At 51.3% G+C, this 27,209-nt stretch overlaps 1 protein-coding gene across 1 annotated transcript; it reads left to right on the top strand.

The window, feature by feature from the left end:
• Positions 1-15: 15 nt before the first annotated feature.
• On the top strand, positions 16-27,209 carry C2H10orf71 (chromosome 2 C10orf71 homolog). Its single transcript, XM_029932115.1, has 3 exons — positions 16-324; positions 17,352-17,454; positions 22,164-27,209. Exon 3 carries the CDS (start codon positions 22,310-22,312, stop codon positions 26,534-26,536), a length of 4,227 nt encoding a protein of 1,408 aa, XP_029787975.1. The 5' UTR covers positions 16-324; positions 17,352-17,454; positions 22,164-22,309; the 3' UTR covers positions 26,537-27,209.

A 27,209-nucleotide genomic window follows, 5' to 3' on the forward strand; every position in this document is an offset into this window, starting at 1 on the left:
TGCTGTGAGGACTGTTTGCCTCTTCCCCACCAAGAACACCATTTGGTTTCCCCCGGCTGGGTCTCTATTTAGGTACACTTCATGAACTTCCAGTGTCTGGACAACTTCTGGTCACTGATTTTCCTCAGGTGGGCAGGCTTGTGAAAAAAAATACGAGGTTTGGGTCTTGAATCCATCGCCCTCTCATCTTTGGGCAGCCTGGCTGAGAAGGGAAGAAGTTTCGGCTGCCGGGCAGAGTTGGGCTGCTGGAAGAGTCGGGTTGTCTCCCGTGCCCGGGGAGGCCCCGAGCAAGCAGCTGGGACACGCGGAGAGCGAGAGCGGAAGGTAGGGTGCAGACACTTGTCTGGTTTCTCAGCGTGGGCAGGGACATTCGCTCTGGGCCGCTGGCACCGTCGGGGATGGAGCTCTGTGTCTGGGCGCCCGTGCAGGGTGGTGTGAGTGGCGAGGGGCGCGCTGGGGGCTGAGGTTCTCGGTGGGCTGGGTGTGCCGTGGGTGCTGGATTTCCGCATGGACCCGGTGGGGTATGCCGCTCAGGGTACAGATGCATGTGTGTGACTTTGTCTTTACGTGCGTGTGTCAGGGCACTTTGCTCTCACAGGGCTGAGCAGTCACAAGCCTGTGGATGTGCCCGGGTCATGCGTTGCCAGATGGGGACAATCGCACAGACAAGGTTCGAAGGCGGGAGACTAACGATCTGGAGTGCTGGGCTGGGCAGGATCTAACAGCTGTGACAAAGAGGACAGTTGGTCACGGGGACGTTTCTGGCCCGTGGGCTCTGAGAGTACGTGTCTCCCGAGCATGGGGACCCCCACAGTGTTTTCCCACACCCGGGGGGTCCTCAACCAGACCCACGCTTGGCCAAATTTAAAATGATACCTCTCTTTTCTCGCGAAGAATTGACCACGGAGGAGAGTAAATACTGAATCTGTGTGGAAAACTAGATAGCCTTCAAAAATTATAATTTAAGATTTTAAAACCCTCTCATGGATGTTGACCATAGATGAGGCCATGTATATGGGGGCGGGGGCGGCATGGAGTATATGGGAAATCTCCAGTTTGCTGTGAACCTAAAACTCCTCTAGAAACTAAAAGCTATTTTTTGAAACCAATTGATATGTTTTTTCCAACATATCCGACCCAATTATAATGAATTGTATTTGAAATAATATTTTTAAAAACCATAAGTATAGGAATCCTAGAGAGTAGATTAAACAAATGTTTAATTTGCCAGCATTCCAGCTTTCTCTACAATAGTTTGTAGAGGAAGTTGGTAACCTGCCGTTGTGGGCTGCACACCTGGTTTTGTAAATAAAGTTTTATTGGCACACAGCCACACTTGTTCATTTACATTTTGCCCATGGCTACAAAGGCTGAGGCCATATGGCCAGCAAGGAGGAAAACATGTACTATGCGGCCCTTTACGGACAAAGTTTGCTGACCCCCGCAGTATGAGACCACTCCTTGAGATGGGCTGATCTGGTACCCACACACAAAAAAGCATGGACATTTCCAGCGTTAAAACAACCTATAAGCGGGGTGCCTGGGGGGCTCAGTCAGTTAAGCAGTCGACTTCAGCTCAGGTCATGATCTCATAGTTCGTGGGTTCAAGCCCCGCATTGGGCTCTGTGCTGACAGCTCAGAGCCTGGAGCCTGTTTCTGATTCTGTGTCTCCCTCTCTCTCTGACCCTCCCCCACTCACACTCTGTGTGTGTGTCTCTCTCTCTTTCTCTCAAAAATAAATAAACATCACAAAATAATAATTTTAAAAAACAGCCTATAAGCCGGACGGACCCTTCAAGACCAGCACTGGAGCCCCAGCTCCTCCTCAGGGCTGGTTTTTCCAGTCAGGCTGGTAGAGGAAATGTTCAGTTTACCACGGGAGGTTAGCTTCGCTGTGGAGGGTGGCCTGGGCTGAGCAGGGTGGATTGTGCTTATCAGGATAGTTTATAAATAGACACCTCCGGGTGACCCGAGTCCAGCGTGTTTCTGCCCCTGGGTCTCTGAGAGGAGAACAATTGTGCCTGCTGTTTGGTGACCAGAATCCAGTTGGGATGGGAGCGACTGTATCTCCTGGGAGGAAAGGGGCCGGTGAGATGCTGGGTCCTGGAAACAGGGGCTTGGACCCCCTGGAAGCCTGGGGAGAAGGGGCTGTGTGGAGGAGGCAGGAAGGCTACAGAAGGCTACCAGTCCTCAGGAGGTGAATGTACCCATCCCTGGTGTCTTGTCACCAGTGTGCAGGCAAGTGTCTTGGCAACTTCTGCTTCTTTGTTCCTGACCCTCAAGGAACCCTAGAGACCCTTACGGAAAGGGGAAGCCCCACGTCTAGAAATAGCCCTTTTCCTCCAGCCATGCCAGAAATCTCAGTAACTGAAACCTGCCAGCCCATGGAGACAGGACTGGGCCATATTCCTCGTTGGCTCTTGGGATTTCACTCCGTCTGCACAGGGTTACTGGAGAGATGCAAAGGGCTTTAAGAGAGAGGTGACCCTCAGTGGAGACATCAGAGCTGACATTTCCCAACAGGCTACAGGGGATCCTGGTTTCATCTCCTTTTGGGAGTTTAAACCACATTTCAGGGTGCCCGGGTGGCTCAGTAAGTTAAGCATCTGACTTTGGCTCAGGTCATGATCTCAGTCTGTGGGTTCAAGCCCCGCATCGGGCTCCATGCTTATAGCTCAGAGGCTGGAGCCTGCTTCAGATTATGCATCTCCCTCACTCTCTGCCTCTCCCCCACTCATGATCTGTCTCTGTCTCTAAAAATAATAATAATAATAATAATAAAATAGAGACATAAGCCACATTTCGCTGAAGCCAGCCAATCTGTAACCCTACAATTCAACTGTATGTTCCATTCAGTCAGTAAAGAGAATACCAAATACCTCTTTATTTTTACTTGGCTCCCAGGGGTTGCACAAACTAGTGAGGACAGATGGAGGGGGGAGGACAAGGGATCCGTCAAGGCACATGGAGTACGTGGAGCATTGCTGAGATGTGTCACCCCCAATGTAAGTCACGGGTTCGATTAGGGCACATTCCCTGGAGGGGGCTGCATGTGTGAGTGACACATGTCTCCTACTCAAGGTGGAGGCAGAACAGGCTGTCAGCTGACCTCGTTCTCAGGTGGAAGACTGAGGTGGTACAAAGTGCATTCCTTTCCAAACCTGTACCTGTCAGCCTTGGAGCGCTTGATGGCAGAGCCAGAATGTTTGGGAATCTGACAGCAAGAGGGACTGAAGAGCCAACCAACCAATCTCCCTGGGATTTGACAGACAGACCTCCCTTTCCTAGTAGGAGAGGGCAAGGGACCCTTCTGGACCACAGCATGTGAAAGTGGGGAGGACACCTTCCTCATGTCCTCCATTTCTCTGCATGGTAGGGTCCTTTAAGGCTCTGGCCCAGAGAGCATGAGCACAGACAGCACAGGCATCTGGGGCCTAGAAGGGCTTCCAAGTCCCACAGAGATGCCTGCACGTGGTGCCAGCAAGGGCCTGGATGCTGCTGCCTGCCTCAGTAGGTCCTTTCTGTCCCTGAGGAGCTCCTTCCAGGGAGGGCTGGAGCTTCTGCGGGGCTGCAAGGTTCAGCTAACCGGGGAATTGCAAGCCTTCACCTGGAGCTTAAGGCGGCAAGGGGGAAAGGAAATGGAGATTTGCTTGAGTGACCCAGTACTTTCCGTGCTCCCTGCTGACTGTGGAGGCTCGTTTCAAGCCTCATGCCTCTGGGCCCTGCCTAAGACAGCCAGGTGGTGCTGGACCGCCCCTTGGTCTGCCATCTCCCAGGGCAGCCTGCCCACATGCTGGACCACTAGCTGGTCCCCTACCTGGCCCTGTCAGCCTCTTTCTGAGGCAGGTCAAGCCTGAAGGCCACAGAGCTCAAGGGGTCAGAATTCAAACCCTCTGGGCTAAACCCGCCAGCTGTGAGCAGCTTGTCTCCCTGGGAGCCCACCGTTTTCATCCCTGGCCGCCTTATCCCATGTCCAAAGCGCTTACAAAGGTTGTCCAGGTGTTACTGCCACTGTCACTGTGACTATCACTGAGTCACCCAATATGGTGGGTTTCACGATCCCCTTTGCAAAGGTAGGCACTGCAGTTTATTTTATTTTTAAAATTTTTTTAAATGTTTTATTTATTTTTGATACAGAGAGAGACAGAGCATGAGAGGGGTTGGGGCAGAGAGAGAAGGAGCTACAGAACCAGAAGCAGGCTCCAGGCTCTGAGCTGTTAGCACAGAGCCTGAAGCAGGGCTCGAACCCACGAACACGAGATCTGACCTGAGCCGAAGTCGGAGGCTTAACCGACTGAGCCACCCAGGCGCCCCAGGCACTGCAGTTTAGAAAGGTTCAGTAACTTGTCCCAGGATGCACAGCTAATAAGATGGGACCAAAAACCTGTGTCTTTTCTGTATCCAAATGAATCTCTATGAGGCCAGACCACTTACCAGAGTCAAAACCTTCCTCCAAGAAGCCCTGCAACCCAGACAGGCTCCTCTCTTAGAGCCTCAGAGGTTCCTGGGAGCCTTCCTGGAGGTGCTCAGCAGGGGCCTGGGGGCAGGGCAGATCTGGATTCAGTCTGGCTCCACCTTTCTTAACAAGCCCCTGGGCCTCAACATTCTCCTCTGGAAAATGGGAATACCAACCAATGGGAACCCATCTCAAAGGCTCCTTCATGCATTAACTGAGCAAACACATGAAAAGTACCAGGCACGTAATAAATATGACAACCGTATCCGCAACTGCCCTCTTTGTTAACTTTTTTCTCTCCTCCTTAAACTCCAGCTTGGGTCTTTTCCTTCCAAAGGTCACTAAAGAGAAACCCTGGTGAATCAGGGCTCAGCTGATTCGTGTTCATTGCTCAGCTGTATTTTGGCTGACACCACGGAGGACTGACCCATCACTCAGTGACCGCTGGACATTCACACGTCATCATTACCTCCCCTCTTCTACCAAGACGTGTCATGCATCTGTGCACCTTCACCGCGTGGGGTGGAGGACTCAGCCCTAGGGGGAAGTGATCTTCCCACCCACGAAGCAACGTGGGCGGCTTCTGGGCCACTCCTTGAGCACCAGCACCAGCCCGAATGCCCTGCTCTGCCCCACCAGTCACTCCCAAAGAGGAGAACAGAGGTTGAAACTTTACTTAATTTTACCTACTTTAAATTTACCTCATTGTAATCTAAATCTCAAGGGCAAGGGTGGGAATTTAAATTGTCACTGAGCATGGAAGTTTTCCCCAGATCACTTTGAGGGACTGCCTATTTAAGGGGAATGCCCTACAAGCACCAACACTGTGCCAGGTCAGCCAAGATCCAGTCTCAGAATGAGGGAGCTGAGTGGTTTACTGTGGCAGAGAAACCTGGCAGAGAGAGCATACCTGGGGGTGGGTCCCAGGACAGGGAAGCCCCCTGGACACACTGATCTGTCACTGCCTTGCTTCTCTCTCCCTTTTACATTGGGGAAATGCAATGTCATGCTAGTGACTACCGTGTCCCGTCCCTAGATCAGGCAGAACGTGTGGTGGGGGTGATAGCGACATTTACAGCACCATGAATTCACCGGGTCCCCACAATGACCCCACCAGGCAACTACTACCGTTAGTTTCATTTTACAGATGAGGAAACTAAGGCACAAACTGGATTTATAATTTGTAGAAGGCCACTCGCAGCTAGCATAACCAGGAATCATGCCCAAGGGGGCCTGGCATCAGTGGCTGCAATTTTGTTATACTGCCCCCCTCTGGGGATCAGAAATGATACCAGTGGCATTTAGTGAGCACCTACTATGTGCTCTACACACGTGTTCATTTAATGCACTCAGCAATCCTGTTGGCAGGTGTTAGTACTACAGTGGTAGATTCCTTCCCTGTGCTTTCAAAAGCCCAAGGTCTCTAGTGGCAGTGGCTTCCGTTCATTGAGTTCTTATGCAGCATAAGTTTCTGCTGGGTTCTTGATGTTTTTTTACCCTCACCCTTCACAACCACCCCAATGAGGTCAGTATTGTTGCAGATGAAGGAGCTGAGGCTCAGAGAGGAGAGGTAACTTGCCGAGGTCACACAGGACTAGGAAAGGGGAGTCCTGGTCTGACTCTAAGTCTTGTGTGCTTTCCACCACCTTCTGCCCTGTGCCCAGGTGGGACCCGGTGGGTGCTCATGCACACACTGGTAGCCAAAGCTTTCTCGAGGCTGCCTGCATCCAAGCCCCGCCTGGGGAGGCCTCTTTCCTTCCACCTCCTGGACCGGCATCTTGCACACACTTCTGCCTGCTCTCCCCTCACCGGTGATGGTCCCTTGAACAGGGTACCATTTCTGATTCATCTCTGCACCCCACACAAGCACGGCCTCCCCAGAGCCAGGCCTAGAGTGAGGCAGATGCAGCCCAAACCACAGTGGTTGACACCCATGTGGCTCGAGTGGCCCAAGAGCCCATGACTTATCAGCACAACCACCCAGAAAGGGGTACAGCCTCCAGCTTAGGGCAGCGGTGCCCTACTGTGGCCCCAAGACCAGCAGCACCAGCAGCCCGAGGGCCCCACCCCACCTCCTGAGTCGGCATCTCCCGCCTGGGGCCCAGCACTCCAACAAGCCTTCTAGGGCCCTGAGAAGGACTCCTGCCTTAAGGGAGGAAAGGGGACAAGGTCCTCACATTGTTCTCAAACATGGTAGGAGATGCTCCCAGAAGCTAATCTTTGCGAATCCACTGGAACGGTAGTTTCGAATAACTTTGCCTGTCGGAAGAGCATTCTTCAGTGTTCATGTTTTTTTTTAAGTTTTTTAATGTTTATTTATTTTTGAGAGACAGAGAGAGACAGAGCATGAGAGGGGGACGGGCAGATAGAGAGGGAGACACAGAATCTGAAGCAGGTGCCAGGCTCTGAGCTGTCAGCACAGAGCCTGATATAGGGCTTGAAGTCACAGACCGCGAGATCATGATCTGAGCCGAAGTCAGATGCTTAACCGACGAGCCACCTAGGCGCCCCTCAGTGTTCATGTTTAAAAGGATAGCCTGGGTGGCCACATCTGAATCCTCTTTCTTGCCACTATAAAGCATCCCATGAGGAATCCCATGAAGAAGGTAGGATGGCTGTCAGTCCCTCACAGCAGGAAAGTTGTCTCTCCTTCCCTGGAGGAGCCGGGCTCTACACTGCCACGCCCCTGGGAGGAAGGACAGCTGTCATCTACCAAACAGGCATCTCCCATCCACTTCTAACCTCCAGCAGGAAGCAAGAAGGCCAGGGACAGCCAGGCTCTGATGTGTGTGTGTGCATGCCCACATGGGGTTTAGGACTTCCTGGCTCTCCAGGTGAGAGCTCCCAGAAAACCATGCCTTCCTGGCTGTGCAGGGACAGGGAAGATGGCACCCTCCAGTGTGCTCCCTGAAGGACAGCCAGGTCCCTGATGGGAATAGGAGAGCCATAGAAGATAGGAAAGAAGGTGCTAAGAGAGAAGCTGCTGCTATCCTCCCCACCCCTGCACAGACACCATGGCAGATGGAGACCCCAGAAGCCCAAAGTCTCTGTCTATCTTGGCTGCATGGGAAGGGCAGCGTCAGGTAGCACGGACACCTGAGTCTGAATTCCAACTCTGGTGCTCTCTGTGTGTGACTTTGAGCAAGTTCCTCAACCTCTCTGATCCTCAGTTTTCCCACCTCAGACTCCTTTGGCACCAGCCCTGCCTCGTTTGCCTCTGGTTGTGACCTCTGAGCAAGATCGTGGATATCAAGTGTGTGGCGGGCAGTAGGAGCTGTATAAACGGGATGCCTGGAATTGCCCAGCAGGGTGCTGGTGCTCCCAGAAGGCTCTCCCAGCTCTGTGCCTTTGCCACCCAGCTCCATAGCGCCAGCTTGCAGATGGGTGAGAATGCCGCAGCACGCCCGCCCCTGTGATCTGGGTGCTCTGCCCAGAACCTCCTCTCTGCCCAAACCTGGGACACTCCAGGGCCACTTTCAGGGGGTGCTCTTTCCCAAATTTCTTCCCAGGGGCTGGAGAGAGGATGGGTGCTGAGGGACACCCTACTCCCAACAAATCCAAGTGTCTCTTTCTCTGGGAACCACTGAAGGGGCCTCCTGTCTGGACAATCATTCCTCCCTGCAAGACCCACTTCATGAGCCATAGGGATTCTGCAAGTCCCAGGATGTTGGGTGTTCCTTCCCAGCAGCTCCAGCCTACGAGAATGAGACTGAGGCTCAGAAACATTGAACGACTTGTCCCAAGTCTGTCTGACTCCACACCTCCTGACCAGGGAGCCACACTGGCCATTAAGGGGCAGGGCAGGCTTTCGTGGCCTCTCAAGAGTGATGGGGTGCTCATGATAGGACACCCTATGACCCAAGGTCCTAAGATGAGCTCCAGGGCAAGGACCAGGAGTGTGGAGACTGCAGGTGGCCAGGGGCAGGATGGTACTGAGCAGAGTTCTCAGTCTTCCAGGAGGCAATTAAGAAGCTTCTGGAGGAACTCCTTTAAATGCAGGTTATAGGCAACCTCTCCTTCCCAGCAACCCCGGCTTCACACCCCGCACCCTCAGGTGTAAACCTTTCTGGACTCCAAGTTCCTCTTCTGTAAAGAACAAGAGTGATTGCCACTTTTCAAGGTTGTTGCAAATATTAACTACATAGTAATAAACATGAATCAATAATATTGGGGTATATAAAGTGCTTGTCCTATGCCAGGTACTTAGTACAGGGTGATGTCTCTTATTCATTAACTCATTCGCTCCTTTGACAAAGGCCCGGGCACGGTGCAGGGACTGGGGACCCAGCAGTGAAGCAAGAGCAAGGCCTGGCCTGTAAATCCCCTACTTGTGATCGTCACCTCTCCAACCCCCCATGCATCTGTCAGACCTTGCCAGGCACGGCGGTTGTGCCTCAGCTCTCCACTTCTCTATCCAAAGGAAGGCCCAGCATCACTACAAACAGGGTGTCAGCAATTGAACCCAACCTGGAATTACATATCCAGAGTAGTTTATAAAAAACACAGCAGATCAGAACTCATTATTGGGCCTGAAATCACTTACCAAATTGCAGATAAATGAAGGACTAGAACAGAACGTATCAGAGTAGTACAGATAAGCAGACTGAGTTTTGCTTCCAGAATTTTCCTTGATCTACAGTTGACCCTCGAATAACAAGTGGGTTAGGGGTACCAACGATCACCTCATGCAGTCAAAAAATCTGTGTATTTTGACTCCCCAAAAACTTATCTACTGATAACATAAACAGTCAAAAACATATGTATTATGTACTGTATTCTTACAATAAAAGAACCTACAAAAAAGAAAATGTTATAAGAAAGAGAAAACACATGTATGGTACTGAACTGTATTTATGGGGGGAAAAGCCGTGTATAAGTGGACCCATGTTGCTCAAAGGTCAACCGTACATGTCTCTGAGCAGGTTCTGTGCTGTGCTGTGATGTATTTCCTACTCTGTGTTGAGTGAAAAATGAGGTATGAAACCTGTGCTCTTGGGAGACATGTAGAGAAAGGCACACACATAGTTCCCTTCGTGCCCAGTGGCTGAAAGGTAAAACATGATTCTGTGATGGCTGGGGCTCCCTAGGCCTCCTTCTGGGGCAGGTGTCCCTCTGGCCAGGGAAGGACCCAGGACCTGGGGAGTCAGGTGGCACTAACCACCAGGAGACTCAGGCACTGGCTGCCTCAGGGACCAATATCAGGACCCTTCCTTTCCTACCCCTCTCCAGCGTGGGGAGCATCCCGGGGGAGCGGGGAAGGGGCAGGCAGAGCCAGGCATGTTTCATATTGTTCCTGTTTTACAGATAGGTAGGAGTTAAGTGACTTGCCCAAGAACAACCTGCCCTGGTATCAAGTCTCCAGCTCTTTCTACTGCCTAGAACTGCCTATTTGACTGCTATCTCATTTTAGTTCCTACCATTTCCAGAGTTCAGGGCAACATGTTCTTGAAAATGTGGAAGATATGAATGAATGAATGAATGAACGAATGAATGATGTTCCGATGGTTGGACTAATGCCTTCTCTGTGATTCCGCAGCAGCAGAGCTGAATTTTCCCCAGGGGACTTCAGCAAAGTCAGTAGTGCCAAGGTTGAGAACCCCTGTTATTTATACACAGGTGTATAGCATTGGCTCCATTTTACAGATGAGAATACTAAGGCTCACAGACTTTGGAGCAACATGTTCTTGGAACTGAGAATGGAGCTTGGAACTTGGAACTGAGTAATTTAGCCAAGGTGATACCCAGGGAATGTAGAAGAGCACCAGGACCTGGCCCAGACCCAGATGGATCCACCATTTTGGTGGCCCCTGTGTTTCTGAAGGAGCTGTGTGCCCCCCTTCCAGTGGCTGCCTCTCCCTGGCCTGGCAGTGGGTATAACCTCTGGAATTCAGGTTAGGTCTGGCCACGGAGGCCATCTGCAGAGAGCACGTGGAGGAGCTGGGCTTCTTGAAGCCCAGAAATACCAGGCCTGATCTCCTTGCTGGTGGAAGGGAATGTTCAAAGACAGCTTGACCGAATCCCACACATCTGGCCACCAAGAGCTCCAAGGAGTGATCCTCAACAATGGCTGGCCACCAGAAACGGTCAGAAACCCGGCTGCAAGACCCCTGCCCAAGTATCCTTATAAAAGTAACTGAGAATCCACATGATGGTCCGCTATCTGCATCTCAGACCCACTGCTACAATTCTAGGTCAGCAGCTGGATGTCAGCCACTGACATCAGCCAGTGCTACAAAGCCAGAGCTTTGCCCTAGACAGCCAGCTGTTAAATATCACTCAGCCCCCTGGTCATGTCATACAAGCAGGGAACAGGAACAAGGATCGGCAGGGGCAGGTTGTTGGGTCTTTGAACTCAGCCCCTCTCTCCATCTCTCATTTCCTCCCTTTGCCTCTGTAGCCTGCTTCTCCCCCATTATCCTGTGACTGGGACCTCCACTGAATGTGTGATGCCAGGTGCCAGCACCCTCCCCTTGTGGGGAGCTTGTTTAGACCAGGCCTGTCCTTCCTTATGCCAGGCTCCCTGACCTCTAGCTGCAGACGTGGGTAATGCTCAGAGGCTCCTGAAGAAATGTCCCATCCAGACAGGGCAGATTGCTGACCCAGGCGGGAAGTAGGATTTAGACTGGGCTGAGCTCCAGAAAGAAAGTCTCTCTCCTTCGAAGCTCTCTCCTGAGGGCAGCAGAATGCCCACAGTAGCTGGGATCACCTGCCCACAGCTGGCTCTGTGAGTCCAGCAAGCCCGGACAAGCTGGTTCCTTCCACCACATTCCCTGTGATTCCTGGACTCCTACATGGTGCAGGGCTTTGAAACTGTGCCATCAGGGCCCCCAGTGCATTTCTGCACTCCGTACTCCTGGAGCTGGAGGAAGCCAGGCTTGTCCTCTCCTGGGGCAGAGTCCAGGAGTCAGCCAGAGAGCCCTTGGTTTACCAGGTCTAGTTCCTAGGCTTAGGCCATTCAACCAGGTTAAAATGCAGACCCACCCTCTTCCCCTGCTCACAAGTTCCCGACCAGATGCCCAATCCAGATGCACAGTGACCTGTGTGCAAACCAAAGCTGCATTTTCCATGCATGAGAGACACCGCCCAGTGGAAGCCAATCCGAGGCAGTCTGAGGTACATGTGGCCCAGTGTCCTTGGCGATTCTCCCGAGTTCCACAAGTCGGAGCCCAGGTCAGCCCTACCACTGCCAAACCCCAGCTCTGGGACAAGGTGGCACACGGTAGTGCTCTGTGGATAGTTGTCAAGTGAATGAATGCATGAAAGACCTTCATGGGCTTTACAAGAGCCCATGTTTTCTTCCAGTAATGTACATTACAATGTAATGACCTTGATATTTCTGATTTCCCAAAGTTAAAAGGACAGAGAAGTCATAAAATTGGGCATGGCTGAGAAGGAATAGTTGTGGAGCCAAGAAGCAGGGCCCTGGAGAAAAGACACGCATTTCCGGCCCCAGCACTCCGCAAGACACAGCGAGTAACCGGGGAGCCTCAGTCCCCTCATCTGTCAGGGGCGGGATGATGAGTTTTGGTGCAGAATGAGTGAATGCAGGCACGTGCCCTGCTCCCCCTCCCAAAAGACCCCAACTGAGTAGGTCGATTTTGCTACCATCATTCACCTTGTAAAATATAGGATGTAGACAAGGCCATTCTCTCTGAAATGGCCTACCGGGAGGGCTGTTGGCAATTGCACAGTGAGGTCAAGAGCGTGGCTCTGGGCAAGAGTCCAGAGCAAGTCGCTGGCCTGGTACAGGGTGGGGTGGTGGAGGCTGCGTGTGAGACATCTGTGCATTCACAGGCTGGAACAGGGCCCTTGAGCACATAGACAGGGGGCTGTCATGTGCACTACACTGAACAGTTCCTCAACATTTCAAAAAACCACCCAGAAAGAAGACCAAGAGGAATCCATTCCAATTTGTTAGGGCCTTCTGGGTTTGATAAAGCCAACCCCAGTCATCTCCACCAGCTTCCTGCTTCCCCTTTGCTGAGAAGTGAAAACACCATTCAATTAAGGTAATTAAATCCACCCAAAGAGCTCGGGCTCAAAAACCACACTGCAGGCAAGTGGTCAAACCCAGCAGCAAAGCAAACCCCAATGGCTTCCTGTGCAGAGACAGGAACCAGAGGAGAACCGTGAAAGGGGTTTTTTAGCAAATAGAGAGCATCCCTCCCGACTCTGCAAGACCCACCCCAACCTGCCTGCTGTGTGCCTTCTCCGACAGGTAGGACCTCTGCTCACCCTCTGAATCAGCACATCCAGTCTCTGAGCTGGGAAGACCTGTGGGAGGTGATGAGAAACAAAAGCCCTCCTCTCCTCCATCCTGGTCCTCAATCCTCCCCACTGAACTGCAGCCCAAGAGCCCAAGACACACCCATTTGCCCGAGCCCAGGGACCAGAGGGTCAGGGCTGACTCCTGGAGGAGGCGCAGAGTGATGGAGGCTTGAGCCTGGGCTGAACTCCGGCTTCTGTTCTCTTCTCTACATGCTGTGGGACACCAAACAGCATTCTGCACCTCTCTGTGTCTTTCCTTCTCCACCTAGAAAATGGTGACAGTCAGTGCTGCTCACCCCACCTCAGAGGGACGTTGAGAATCAAACAAGATAATGGCTGCCAAATGTGTCCCGAAGTGCAGAGTGACATGCAGACATGAGTCATCCTCTATTGACTCACTGCATTGTCCTCTACTGAAAGTGATCCACTCTGGGTTCCAAAAGTCGTGAGGACCACGGGTTGCCAGATAAAAAAAAACGGGATGTCCCGTGAAATTTGAATTTCAGATAAACAATGAATATGTATTTTTAATTTAAGTATGTGATGATTAATTTTACAGACAACTCTAATACAAAGTATATCCCAATGGTTACACAGGACACACTCATGTTAAGTAGGTTGTTTATCTAGAATTCGAATTTCACTGGATGTCCTGTATTTTTAGTTAGCTCAGTGTGACAACCCGGCCATGACAAACCAGCAACTCCTCCCTCCCTTTTGGTATCCGACTCCAGGACCACACAGGCCTGGGTCTCAAGCCCAGCTCTGTCTCTCACCAGCTGTGTGGCAGGGAATATTCACGTCCCCTCTCTGAGGCTCCATTGTCTCATCTCAGAAAGGAAGCCAATAGCATATGGCCACGTGGATGATTTTGGTGCTGGAGATGGGGCGTCCCAGGAGGGTCCCGGTTCTGTGGGCTCGTCACACTTCTTCAGCCACAAGGCTTGGATGAGTAGCAGTATGTGGAGCATCTGGAGAAGGGTCTGCACAGGGCAAAGGGTATGAGTCCCCTCCTCCAGCCACTTCCTGGCCTCACTGCAAGGACAGACCAGCAGAAGGTGGGCTGCGTGTCCTCTCAGGCCTGGGCTGGCTCCAGCCAGGGACCCGGTGCAAGGCGAGGAGAGTGTGGGGTGGCAGAACTTCCGGCCCTCCTGCACCACACCACACACCGCAGCAAGCCTCTGTCCTCACACCCTTGCGAGCCAGGAAGCACACACAGCAGCAGCAGTTGAAAACAGTGCTGTGTGACCACCAAGCACCGGCAATCCTCTCAGTCAAAGACGAGCCAGTTCAGGGCGCTCACTCTAAGGAGATCAAGGCCTTGCTGGAAAGATGGACTTACAGCAGATAAAGTGGAATAAAGCTGTTTAAAAAAAAAAATTCTACAAGGAAGAGGAAAGCTGGGGAGGAAGCAGGCAGCAAGTTGGTGGCCAGGGGACAGAAACAGACATGGTGGGCAGCAAGAGTAGGACTCCAAGGACTCCAAGCCAGGACACCCCAGGGCCTATAGCTCCTTCACCAGTGCACCGCAGGCCTGGAGAAAGGTGAGCATGAGGAGAGCCCCAGCTCTGCCACCAAGAGGACCTTCAGGGTCCTCAGCGGCATGTGTAAGGGACCAGAAGAGAGAAAACTGTATCTGCAAAAAGCAGCATATTCTAGTCCATGATAGTTCGACAGCATCATGTAGTGTGGCACGGGTAACGGCACCACATGAGAAAACATTCCAGAAGAGAGAGAACCTAGTGAGGACTGTGCAAAGGGCATTTCGTGGCTCGTCAGGAGGAAAAGCTGATTCATAACGATGCACGCTCAGATTTGGTTTGTTTGATATATATTCTGACCCCAAAATATGATCCTGGAAATAAGGGGAGAAAAACACATCCTCAAGTGTTAACTCGCCCAGTCTTAAGGCCACAGGGGTGCACACATGCCCCAGGTCTCCACCAAGCCAGTCTTCAAGACAGATGTGTCACCAGCCCCTTTACCCCTGCCCAGTGGCTGAACTGGAAAGTCCAGTCCACTACTTCCTGCCAGGGCACCCAAACCCTTTGCCTTCTGATGCTTTGCAGAACCTGCCCCACCCGATGCCAGCCTGACCAGCACCTAGCATCAGCAGGTGGAGTGCTGGAGGACCGGGAAACAGAGTGCTGTGGGTGTTCTCCGGCATGGCCTGTACAGCACAGGGCAGATGCCCACATGTCATCTGCTGACACCCATAATTTAGATAATGTATCAGTTAATGACCGTGTGTAATGTGGCTGTAAACAACACCCCAGTTAATGTACTCAACAAATATTTACTGGATGCTAGCCCTCCAGAGGGAATCAAAGTCATCCCCCAACTGGAGCCCTGAGTGTAATTAAAGGACAAACAGGAAAATGGAGAAGTCATGAAGATGCTTCTTATTTCTCCCTGATTACTTTGAAACTCAATCCTGACTTAAATGGTCTACGCCATGGTACAAATGAGCGCCTTTCACCGGGCCAGCCTGGGAGCCGCCTCTAAGACAGCTGTTCCCCTTACCACCTCTTACCACAGGCAGATTTCATACATTTTAGGGCTGGGAATCAAAAAGTCAATTAAATCCACTTGAATTCAAATTCACTAATTAGAAATTTGTGGAAATTCTGGAAGTTTATAATTGACCTTCAGTAAAATAAATCCTGTTAGCCAGTCAGTAGTGTGAAGAATATGACAGAGGTGAAATGATTTGCTCATTTATTTGACAGATATTTCTTGTGCTGTGTGCTGTGCCCCCTGAGGGTAGCCTGGAGAGCCCGCCAGGCATGCACACAGCCACAGAGAAGCACCTAGGTTACCAGGAAAGACAAACATTAAATAATAATCACCCAGGTAACTACTTAAGTACAATTATATTAAGTACTGCGAAGGAGTGGGTCCAGCAAGCTATGAAAGTATATAACAGGGGGGCTTAAAGTAGCCTGAAGAAGCTGCTTTATTGAAGGGTCCTGTGAACCGGGTTCTGAAGCATGCGTAAGAGTTAAGCAAGTAATAGGGGGAAAGTGAAAGTAAAAAAATTCCAGGGAAAGGGAACAATGTGTGCAAAGGCTCTGAGTTACACTCTGGAAAGCCAAGCATGAGGGGGGGAAATAGTTCAAGAGAAGGATGGAAAGGAAGGCTCTTTGTTAAGGAGGCTGATTTTCACTCTTTAAAACTGGGAAGCCATTGAGGGATTCTAAGCAAGAGGTTGACATGAACAGATTTGAGTTTTACAAGCCATTGTGAATGCAGTGCTGAGAATGAATATTGAATAGCCCAAGGGAGTCCCCAAAGCAGCGAGCAGGGCAGATCTGCACCGGCCTCATTGTGTGTTTCAGCAGCAATGATAGTGAGTCCATGAATCCAAGCACAGAGTGATAGTTTCCCTAAATGTTCACAAAGTAAACGTCACCACATCCTTCTATACCTACGTCTTAGCCACGTGCAACATGGACTGATTTCGCCCTTATCTCTGAGCTGCATCTCAGTGGAGCGGCAGACAATGAAATAGACCCACTATCTTGTGACACAAAAGGGTCAATCTGAATTTTTCAGATGGACTTAACATCCAAGGTCAACAGCCCTTCTCAAGAGAAGGACTCCTTTTTTCTGTGCCTAGTTTGCCCTCCAGAAAAATGGAATATAAAGATAATTCAGAGCACTGCCACATTTATATGGATGAGCTCAGTCCACAAATGCAAATAAGATTTCTTTTTTGGGTTTAAGGGATTTTCTTTCCAGTTGAGAAGAAAATGAAGCTACTATCGATTCCCGAGACACGTGGATTATGATATGTGACCTGTGACAGTTCGCCATGAGCTACAGAAAAGGGAACCCAGCGTGGTGTGAGGACAAGGGACAGCTTAGGAGTCAGGGATGAGGCCAGACAGATGGTGATGACATAAAGTTCTCTGTGAACCTCCAAAGAAATGTACTCCACAAATCTGAGTTAGTATGATTATTAATATTATTAATAAACTACTACAGATCAGATTACTATCCAGGAGCTGTGAGGTGTGGAAGGGCTTGAGGAAGCCCCAATGGTCTGCATTTAAAATTTGCATAATGGATTTATTTTAATTAGTTTCCACTTCATTCTGAACACTCTTAAAATTCTCCTGGGCAGCTTTTTGGTTTTTTAGCTGTCAAAATAGATACTCAAGCCTGCTGCCAACAATAAATCGAACACTGTGCTACTGCTTGCCGAGTGGATTCAAGTTCTGCCACTCCAATTCTCTTCACTGCAAAATCTGAGTTATGAATCCACGTGGGAAAGGGCCTTTGGTCAGATATGACTAGCAAAAAATAATTCACAAGTGGGCCAACAGTATTAGAAATCTCAAAGGCTTAATATGAGTTCCTAAAGATTTCTTGGCCCAGAGATGAATTAACAAATATTGGAAGGTATAGATATTAGCCCTCTATTGCTTTTCACCAAAAATGCCTATGTCTGGAATTTTGTTGAGTTCAAGTGCAGATTTAAAAAAAAAAAAATATATATATATATATATATATATAAAGAAAGCCAACTGTCACACTGACATTTAAAGACATCTTTTGCACCCAGTACGTGCTTGACCAGTTGGTCGGTTGGGTCCACTGATACTATTTTTCTTCTTCTTTCTAGATGGGCAATGATGACAGTGACTGTAAGCATGAGAAGAAGTTTTAAAACCATTGATCCTAAAACCCAGCGAGGCAGGCGCCTGCACCCCCTACTGCTGTAACAGGTATGGAACCAACCCAAGAAAACACTTTCAGTTGTCAGCCGCTGTGCTGGCTCCGCTGGACATCGGGAGACGAGAGGGTGGAAGTGGGGGATGAAACCAAATTTATGGCTGTCCAATCTGAAGCCAGGAAAATCAAATCAGAATTGAAGAAGTTATCTGAATAAAGGTCTCTCTCCTTCCTGAGGCCGGAGAAATGTGGTTACAGTAGCTCCCCCCACCCATCCATGGTTTTGTTTGTTTGGGATTTCAGTCACCTGCGATCAACCTCAGTCTGGAAGCACATGACTCTCCTTCTGACAGACAGTCAGAAGGTCAGTAATAGCCTAGCCCTACTTCACAGTGCCACGTCATTCACCGCCCCCCCGCCCCGTCAACTCCTCACACAAACATTTTATCATCTCACATCATCACAAGGACGACAAATACAGTACAGTAGGATTTTGAGAGAGAGAGAGACCATATTCACATAACTTCTACTAGTATATTGTGATAATTGTTCTATTTAATATTGAGTATTGCTGTTAATCTCTTCTTGTGTCTGATTTATATAGTAAGCTTTATCATAGGTTAAACATAGTATGTACAGGATTCGATATTACCACCCACACATTTTTCAGCCATCCACTGGGGGTCTTGGAACATATCCCCCATGGATAAGGGGAATCTACTGTATTTTCTGAATACTTCAATAATCAGTGAACATCTTTTATTACCGTGTGGAATTATGACACAACCCAAGATCAGTCAGGGCTCTGTGGCCATACACAAAAGAAACAGAAACTGGACAAATTCAACTGAAATAGATGAGTATTAAAAGGCAATTGGAGCCCCTGCAGGTGCCAGGTGAAGACTGAACTTCTGGGCTGGGAAAGGGTGAGCAGGCGGCTCTGGTGCTGGAAAGAATGTCCAAGCACAGTTCCATCCTGGCACCACTTTAGAAGAAACAGTGCAGAGGGCTTGGCCTGAGCCTCATGTCTGCACTTGGCCCAGGGAGGTCTCAGCAGGCACCTTGAACTTTCAGCCCCATCAAGACTAACCACAATGGGAACAAGAAATGACTCCCAAAGTTATCAAGTATTTCTATTCAGAGGAGATGGATGGAAGCTGAGCGTTCAAAAAATAACAAATATCTGCTAATAGTGGGGGTGTATTTAATTGGCTAGGAGTTGCTTACTTACCTTGAAGATTCTAAATTTAAATCTACACTGTCCTATTTTCATATAAATGTGGAAGTATAGAAACCCCAGTATTACCATTACAGAGTGCAGCCATTGCCAAGATCATGACCCCAGCATTCAGGATCCAGAAAACTTGACTCATGGTGGTCGAAGCCCTGAAGTCCCCCACCCCACCCCCAATCACACAAACTCAGAGCTGGTAGTTCTGACAGAGACTCACCACCCAGCAAGGCCATAGGCGACCCAGGACTGTTCTGCCCACCAGGTCGTCCCCAGCAAATTGATCTTTAATTGTCATTGCTCATTCCTCAAGATTGCAAACTGAAGCCCTTGGTGTTGTGAGCTGAGCTGTACTCCCCAAATGTTCACTTGTTCAAGTCCTAACCCCCAGGACCTCAGAATGAGATCTCATTTGGAAATAGGGTCGTGGCAGCTGAAATGAGTTAAGATGAGATCATTAGGGTGAGCTCTAATCCCAGCGGACTGATGCTCTTATCAAAAGGGGAAGTTTGGACAGAGAGACAAAGACACAGGAAAGACAGTGTGAAGACACAGGAGAAGATGGGCATCTACAAACCAAGGAGAATGGTCTGGAACAGACCCTTTCCTCGCAGCCAGAAAAAGGACTTAACCAGGCTGACACCTCGATTTCGGACTTCCAGCCTCTGGCACTGAGAAATACTAACTCTCTGTTGTGTAAGCCCGCACTCTGTGGTACTTCGCTGTGGCAGCTCTAGCAAACAAACACTCCATTCCAGGGTTTGTGTCTGAATGCGAAGCAGGAAGAGAGGGCGCCAACAGGGTGGAGATTGGAGGAATCGTTCCTTTGATCAGAATGGCCGGAACTTTCCCTGACATCCAAATGCCCCCAACCCTGTGACCGGAGGTATGCCGCCTGGAAGGGGAAGCCGATGGGGAAGGGAGTGAGGCTGGCCAGCCAGCAGGGCCCAAAGGCTGAGTCAGCTGTCTCTCCTCTGCCCCCTAAGAGGCCTGTACTATGCTTTCCGGGAGAAGCAGTCCTGATTTTCAAGGCAGGGCTTAGAAGCATGTAATTAGAGCCTTTCGCAGAGTACATTAGGGGTTCTCTAGAATTCGGGATCCTTCCTCTCTCCAGCACAGCCCGCTCAGTTCTCCCATTCATAAAACCAGGTCGGCCTGCCAAGGAGGCAACACTGGAAACCCACCAGAGGGCTGTGGTTGAGACACAGGAAACAAGAAACCCCAAAGAAGGCTGGCCTCCAGGACTGAAACACAGTGCTGCTCGCACAACAGCCTCAAGCCTGGGCAGGACACCTTGTGTGCTATCCCCCATGTGGGGCCGGGACAGGACAGGACACAAGGTGTGCAAGTCCTCCCTCCCTGATGAGAGCATCTTCACGTAACATCCAGTAAAGCCCGGCAGTGTTATCGCTCTGACCAGCCAGGCAAGGAGGGAAGAACGCTGCCTCGCCAGCTTCTGCTGCTGATGGGAAAGGGGCCGCACTGGTGACAGCATCATCTGTCAGCTGACGACTTGGAGCACCTTGCCAGATGTTCACCGTCCCAAATGCCCACCGCTTGGGCCCACACTAGGTTCTACACTTGCTATTTTATCTAACTTGTCATGTGCTCCTTGACTTTTCTCATGCCTGGGCCAGGCTTGTTGCAGGCAGTATAAGTATGTACCTTGGTTGTAGTGGCCAGGGTCCCAGCGGAAGCAGCGTCTCAGACAGGACCCAGAAGGAAATGCAAGGTATTGTCCCGCACCCATTAGGACATTAGGATGGCTACTATAAAAAAAAAAAAAAAACCAGAGTGAGCGAGAATAACAAGGGTTGGCAAAGATGTGAAGACTCTGGAATCTTATGCACTGTTTGCCGGTGGGTATGTAAAATGATGTAACCACTGGGAAAAATAGTGTGGAGTTTCGTCAAAAACTTTAAAATGGAACTGCCACATGATCCAGCAATTCCCCCTCTAGGTATGTGCCCAAAAGAATTGAAAGCAGAATCCTGATCAGATATTTGCACACCCGTGTTCACAGTAGCATTATTCATAGGAGACAAAATGTGGAAGCAACCGAGGTGTTCATTGGATAAACAAAATGCAGAATAAACATACAATGGAATAGTAGTCAGCCTTCAACTGGGAGGAAATAGGATGGAAATGGATAATCCTTGAAGACATTCTGTTAAGTGAATAAGCCAGTCACAAAAAGACAAACACTGTGTGATTCCACCCATATGAGGTGCCTAGAGTAATCAAATTCATAGAGATGGAAAGTAGACAGTGGCTGCCAAGGCTAAGGTCAGCAGCAGGGGGGAATGGGGAGTGGAGCTGGTGTTTAATGGGTACAGAGTCTCAGTCAGGGGTGCTGTAAAAGTTGTGGAGATGGATGGTGGTTGCACCAGTATGAATGTACTTAACACTACTGAACTGAACACTTAGAATGGTTACACTGGTAAATTTTAAGCCCTGTATATTTCACCACAATTTTTTTTTAAATAATAGAATCTAATGAAGGGACCATAACAGACCACGAGCATTCAGGAGACCCCAGCACATAAAGCCACTCAGGAGGAATGAGAGACATCTCCCCATGCCCCACCCCTAGGGAGAAGGGGAGAGGTGTGGCCTAGCCCAGGGAGAGGGGCAATAGTTAGGGAGGGCCACAGAATTGCTGAGACACTACACCGTAGCCAGAAGCAGGGATTGGGGAGAAATGCAAGGGATTTTAGGCCTTTCTGGGCTGACCCAGCATCTCCCAATGGTCATACCCAAGAGCAAGTCAGAGAGTTGAGGAGCCCAGATGATGCAGGCTCTTGGGGACTGTGCCCTCTTCGGGTGGCTCCAGGACAAGTTCAAACAGCAGACAGATAGCTCGGTGGTTCCTGAGCTCCTGGCCCTTACAGTATGATGGGATGGGCAACAAAGAAACCAACTTAACTTTAGATTATGCTCAGGACCGCAAAGAGGATACACCAGGTACTGTGAGAGAAAGTGAAGAGGGGACACCCCATGGAATGTCAGGGAAGACCTCTCTGCAAAAATGACACATCTGAAGTTTCGACATTGTATTAGGCAGGGCTCCCCAGAGGAAGAAAACCAATAAGATGTGTACGTACTGAGAGAACTTTATTTTAAGGACCTGGCTCATGCAGTTATCGGGGCTGGCAGGTCTGACATCTGAGGGCAGACTGGTGACCCTGCATGGAGTTAGAGTTGCAGCTACCATCCAAGGACTGGAGGCTGAATCCTCACTTCCTCTGGTGAGCTCAGCCTTGAGATGCTGCCTCCCCCCGCCCAATATGAAGGGTAAGTAATCTGCTTTTCTCCGGGTCTATTGATTTAAATGTTAATTACATCTTAAAATTACTTTCCTAGCAACATCTAGATATGTTTAACCAAAAACTGAACACTAGGGCCCAGACAAGTTGACACATAGAATGAACCATCACAGGCACCATTCCCCATCTGGACCGGTGTGTAGCTCTCCTATGGAGCGACTAAGTTGGATATCCTGTTCATACACTACACGTCTTTCTTTTGCAGAGAGAAAAAAAAAGCCCACTTTGCAATTACATCTGGTCAACAAGAAGCTCTAGTTTGTGGGAAGAGGTCTGCATCTAATCCCTCCAGAACCGTCACCCAGAGGCACTCACTGGCTGGCCAGGGACAGTCTTCCTAGCTGGCGGACAATGCAGGGGAATAAGAAGTGCACAGACGGGTTCAGCGACTCTTCTAGCATCGGCAGTGTGCTGGATGATGCAGACAGGGAGGTGAGCAGCCTCACAGACCGGGCGTTCCGAAGCTTGTGCATCTCTGAGGACACATCCTTCCATGACTCTGACCTGACCCTGTCCCCGGATATCACCCGCCAGGTGTTTGGGACTCTTCACCAGGGAACGGTGAGCCACACCCACAGGAAAAGCGGCATTTGGAGCCAGTTACCATCCCAAGGCACCGAGCATGCTGGCTGGGCAGCCACGTTCCAACAGCTACCCAAGTATGTCCAAGGGGAGGAAAAGTATCCCAAAAGCAGTCCCCCGCTGACGCCAGCCCAGAGGAGACTGGAGGTGCCCGTTTCTGGCCTGAGGAGCAGCAACAAGCCTGTTTCTAAAGTGTCATCGCTGATTAAATCTTTTGACAGGACTGAGAGCCAATGCTGTGACAGCAGACCCCCTACTAGTAAGCCCCCGGCTCTCAAGAACCCCCCCAAATTTGCTCCTCTTCCAGAAAGCGGTGTCAATTTCTGCTTCGATTCTGCCTTTCTGACTGTCAGGAGGGTGCCTGCTGAAGTCTCTGGTGCCCATCAGAATAGTCACCAGCCTGGCAAGAAGCACGGAGAGCAAGAGTCCCCCAAGGACCCCGAGATGGCCTGTCACAGCTCCAGCAGCTTCCTCCCAACACCTGAAAACACGGCCAGCGCATTTGAGTCAAAGTTCCCCTCTCCGCCGCACAAGCCATCCAACGGGGAGCCTGGAAGAAGTAAGGAGTGGCCTCGCAAAGGGACCTTTCTTCATAGTGAAAACAGTGCTTTTGAGTCATGGACCGCCCACCAACCGAGGCTGCCCGAGAGAAAGGAGGCTGCTGACCCTGTCCCAGAAAGCAAAGCAAAGCATTACGAGAACGTGCCCTTGTTCAAAGAGCCCCCGGTCCCTGAGCACAAAGTCTCCCCCTGCCAAGCCCGGGCCAGCTGCAGTCAGGAGGAGAGCAGGCTGGCTCCAGGGGCTGTCTCCGCATCAGGACCCTGGGGACCTAGGGATTCAGGGGCCCAGGTATTTGGTACAGAGGGAAAAGCTTCTGGCTCACAACCTGACCTTCAGGGGAAGTCCACCCAGCCCCCTTGGAGGAAACCAAAGTCCAGCAAAGGAAAGAAAGAAAGTCTGCAAGACACATCGGAAGAGAAGAAGCAGGCCACCAGAAGAGGCCCAGCCTTGTACACAAAGCACAATCCCCAGGGACAATTTCCAGAAAACGAGGCTCTTGACATGCCCATGGACCCCAACGAGCATTACAGTCCTCCTTTTAACATCAGTAAGCTTCTGACCCCCATTATCCCCACTAAGAATATCCTGGAGCCATCTGATGGCCAGCCAGTGGAGATGACCCCGTCGCCCTCAGGACAATTAAATGGATACCAAGAGAAGGAACCTAGTGAATGTCAGTCTCGGGATAGCTACAAATCCAAAGCCCCTAGCCTGCTGTTCAACCTTAAGGATGTACGGAAGCGTGTCAAGAGCACATACAGTCCCTCACCTCTCTTGAAAGGCCTCGAGGAGAAAACCAGAGGCAAGCAAGAACTGGTGAGCAATGGCATCATCCTACCCAATGGGCTTGAGGAGAGCCCTCCAAACGAGCTTTCTAAGGAAAGAGCAGCTGAAGCCCCTTCTGTGTCCCATGTCAGTACCCAGATGGACCGTAAAGCTGACCCTGGTGCAGCCTCTGTGGACAACCGTCTAACTCTTAACTCACCTCCAGCCATCACCCAAGCCCCCTTCTCCATCAATGGGGAGGGAGCTGACAGAAACAGCTATGAGAAGGATGATGGAGAACCAGAAATGGGCACTGCCAGGTCCAGCAAGTGTCCAGAGGTGAGGGACCACTGCCCCAGGAAGCACCTGTCCCTGAGGCTTTGCGGCAGAGAGCCTGAAGCAGGGAAGGCTGGAGAGAAACCAAAGACCCCCAGCCTAGAGAAGGGGTTTTCGAGATCTGTGTCTCAAGAGACAGAGCCTGAGAGAGAGGCAGGACTTCAGAATCCAAACTTTAACCAGAAATTCTCCCCAGGGCCCCTCTCTCCCGAGGAAGAAGATGTGTTTTACAGTGACACCCAGTCCGATTTCATGCCGTGCTTCAAAAGTAAGGCCAAATTCAGCACCAGCTCCTCGGACCAGTCCTTTGCCTCATTTGAAGACCAGCAGAAGACATGGTTTACCGAGAGCCAGCAGGAAGACAGGAGGAATGATGAAAGTGCAGGTGACAGTCAGAAGGACGAGGAGAAGGAGATAGGGAAAGATGAGTTACCGCAGGATGCCTTAAGTAACGGGCACGCATGCGTGCAGGAGCACAGCCAGGGGGCGTCGTTGCAAGAAGGGGAAAGCTTGTCTGGATATAGACCTAGGAAGGCATCGAGAGAGGACGCTAACTTCAGAGGCACTTGGATCCCAGGAAGTAAGGATACAAGGAGAGACCCTACCCCCTTGCCATCTTCCACTACAAACAAGCGCATACTGTTTGCAATTAAAGACAACACTCTCAGGGCCACCCCTGTGATAAAACCCATCATGCTGCCCCTCCTGAGGGCCATGTCATCAGAGGACCCAATGGGCAGTGGCCACAAAGAGGAAGACCTGACAAAACCAGGCTGGGGAGAAGAGGCTGGGCTTTGTGGCCCTGAGAGCCAGGAAGTGGCCAACACCCCCATGCCTGCTAACACGCAGGGCACACACTCAAAGCACACGGCCTGGGGGAGCACGGAGGACCATGGGCAGGTGCCAGCCCCAATGGGGAATGTCCCATCTCCTCCACTCGTGGGAGAGGCTGAAGGGCCAAAGCCACCCCCAGAGGCTGCCGGTGGAGTTGTGGCAAATGATTGCACAGTCCAGGGGAAGCTGGATGCTCGGAGGTGCATCCCCACCATCGCTTTGCCCGAGGGCCACCCAGAAGACCAGCTCCCCCCACAGCAGCTGGGAACCTGTTGGGAAGAACACACACAAGATTTCAAAAGTCACTTACTGTCTACACCCAGAGCAGGGCCATCGGGGAGAAGACTGGTCCCTGGTGAGACAGCAACTTCCCCCAATGCCAGCTCCCCGGAGGAGAGCAGCGGGTGCTCGCCAGCCGCCAGCAGCATCTGGGACGATGCCTCCCAGGCCCCCAGTGACCCGGGCCTGCTGCCCGGGGAGCCCACTCACCCCAGCCCCTGGGCCAGCCCCTACCCTGCCAGGGCTGCCCGCAGGGAGGACCTGACACACGCCCTCACATGGGAGGCTGGCTCCGACCCCCAACTTGAGCCATTTGCGGAAGACCTCAGGACACTTTCTCCAAGAGGCTTGGTGCTGGACGCAACTGCCAGCTTGGCAGGCCTGTCTGAGAAACCAGAACTCGCCACTCCGCTGGAGAGGGCAGCCGGCAAGCCTCCTGCAGTCCCACCCAAAACGGAAAAGGCCCTGCGGCGGGCGAAAAAGCTGGCCAACAAGAGGAGAAAGACCGACCAGCTGCAAGAAAAGCATGGCGAACCCCTGGAAGAAAAGCCGTGCCTGGAGGACTGCGACCGAGGGCCACCACCTCCCAGAGAGAGGCCCCCACCCAGGTGCCCCGGGGTCCGATCTCTGCCCCCTCCCATCCACCGCCACTCAGTGTCTGCCTTCTCAGAGCCCATCAGGAGGCAGCCTGGGGGATCCCAGTGCCTTACGCCCCTGCCGCCTTACCCTGCCACCCAGAAGGTCCTCCAAGACCCCCAATCTGGAGAGTACTTTGTCTTCGATCTGCCACTCCAGGTGAAAATCAAGACCTTCTATGACCCTGAGACGGGCAAATACGTCAAGGTCTCCATCCCAACCTCTGAAGGGGGCTCCCCCGAGCCGCCCCCGCCAGACACACTGGATGCCCCCTACATGCTGTACCCCCACTTCCGGCCCCTGCCCGTGACGGCCTTGATGCCGCTGCGTTGCTCCTCTCAGCTGTCTGCCCCCACCTTCCTAAGTCAGGGCCCTCACACCACCACCGAGGCAGCCGGGCTGGGGCCCCGGAGGGCACGCGAGGCCAGCCTGCAGTCCCTGAGGCCTCATGGGGACCCCATCCAGCACTCTGAAGGCCAGCGCCCGGAGATGAGGAGCCTCCGGGAGGAGGGGAGAGACACCCCTCGCCTGGGCATCATCTCCACCAATGACCTAGAGGACTTTGCCACAGAAGGCATTTCTTGAGAATTACAGCTGACTAACCACCCCCCCATAAACCCAGAAGAACTTACTTCCTTTTCCCCAATCACTTACACACACGCACACACACATGCACATCAACACGTACTTAGCCATGTGGGATCCCTAAAGTCTCAAAGGAAGTAGGGATTCTGAGAAAGATCCACTTGAAGGGCTTCCCTCCCTGGGAAGGCACTATTTGCATGACCGGGTCCCTCCCAAGCCACTTCTCAGATCCTGGATCTGCTCCACTTGCCACCCCCTTTCTCCTTCCCTCCCTTACTCCCTGTCCTTTTGGCTATGCCCCTGGGGCAGGTCCAGAAGATTCCTTATGGCTGCGCTGCTCCAGCTCCCCATCTTCTTCTCAAGGGCTGGCTCAAGCAGTGAGCAAGCTCCCAAGCCCCCCCCACCCAATTGCAGCACTGCGCTGAGCCGAGCCCTGCCCACAAGCAGGCCACCCAGCCCAGCCCCTCCAGGTGCTGCCATGGTAGAGACGAGCACTCCACCCTCCCTCCATTGCAGCAGCTACCTGCAAGCAGAGACGGCTGAGAACTGACCCAAGGCAATCTTGCAGACATGTTTATTTGCATAGAATGGGTTTTCTTTACTGAGGAAGCTTTCCTCTGAAGGCTATTTTCTGATCAAGGAAAGGCTACCTTTTAAAAAGTGAAACAAGTTT

This window comes from Suricata suricatta, chromosome 2 (genome assembly GCF_006229205.1).
Source record: "Suricata suricatta isolate VVHF042 chromosome 2, meerkat_22Aug2017_6uvM2_HiC, whole genome shotgun sequence".
Lineage (NCBI taxonomy): Eukaryota > Metazoa > Chordata > Mammalia > Carnivora > Herpestidae > Suricata > Suricata suricatta.

Excerpts from the sequence above, each read along its gene's own strand:
- C2H10orf71 (XM_029932115.1), top strand. The coding sequence starts at position 22,310 with ATGCAGGGGAATAAGAAGTGCACAGACGGGTTCAGCGACTCTTCTAGC.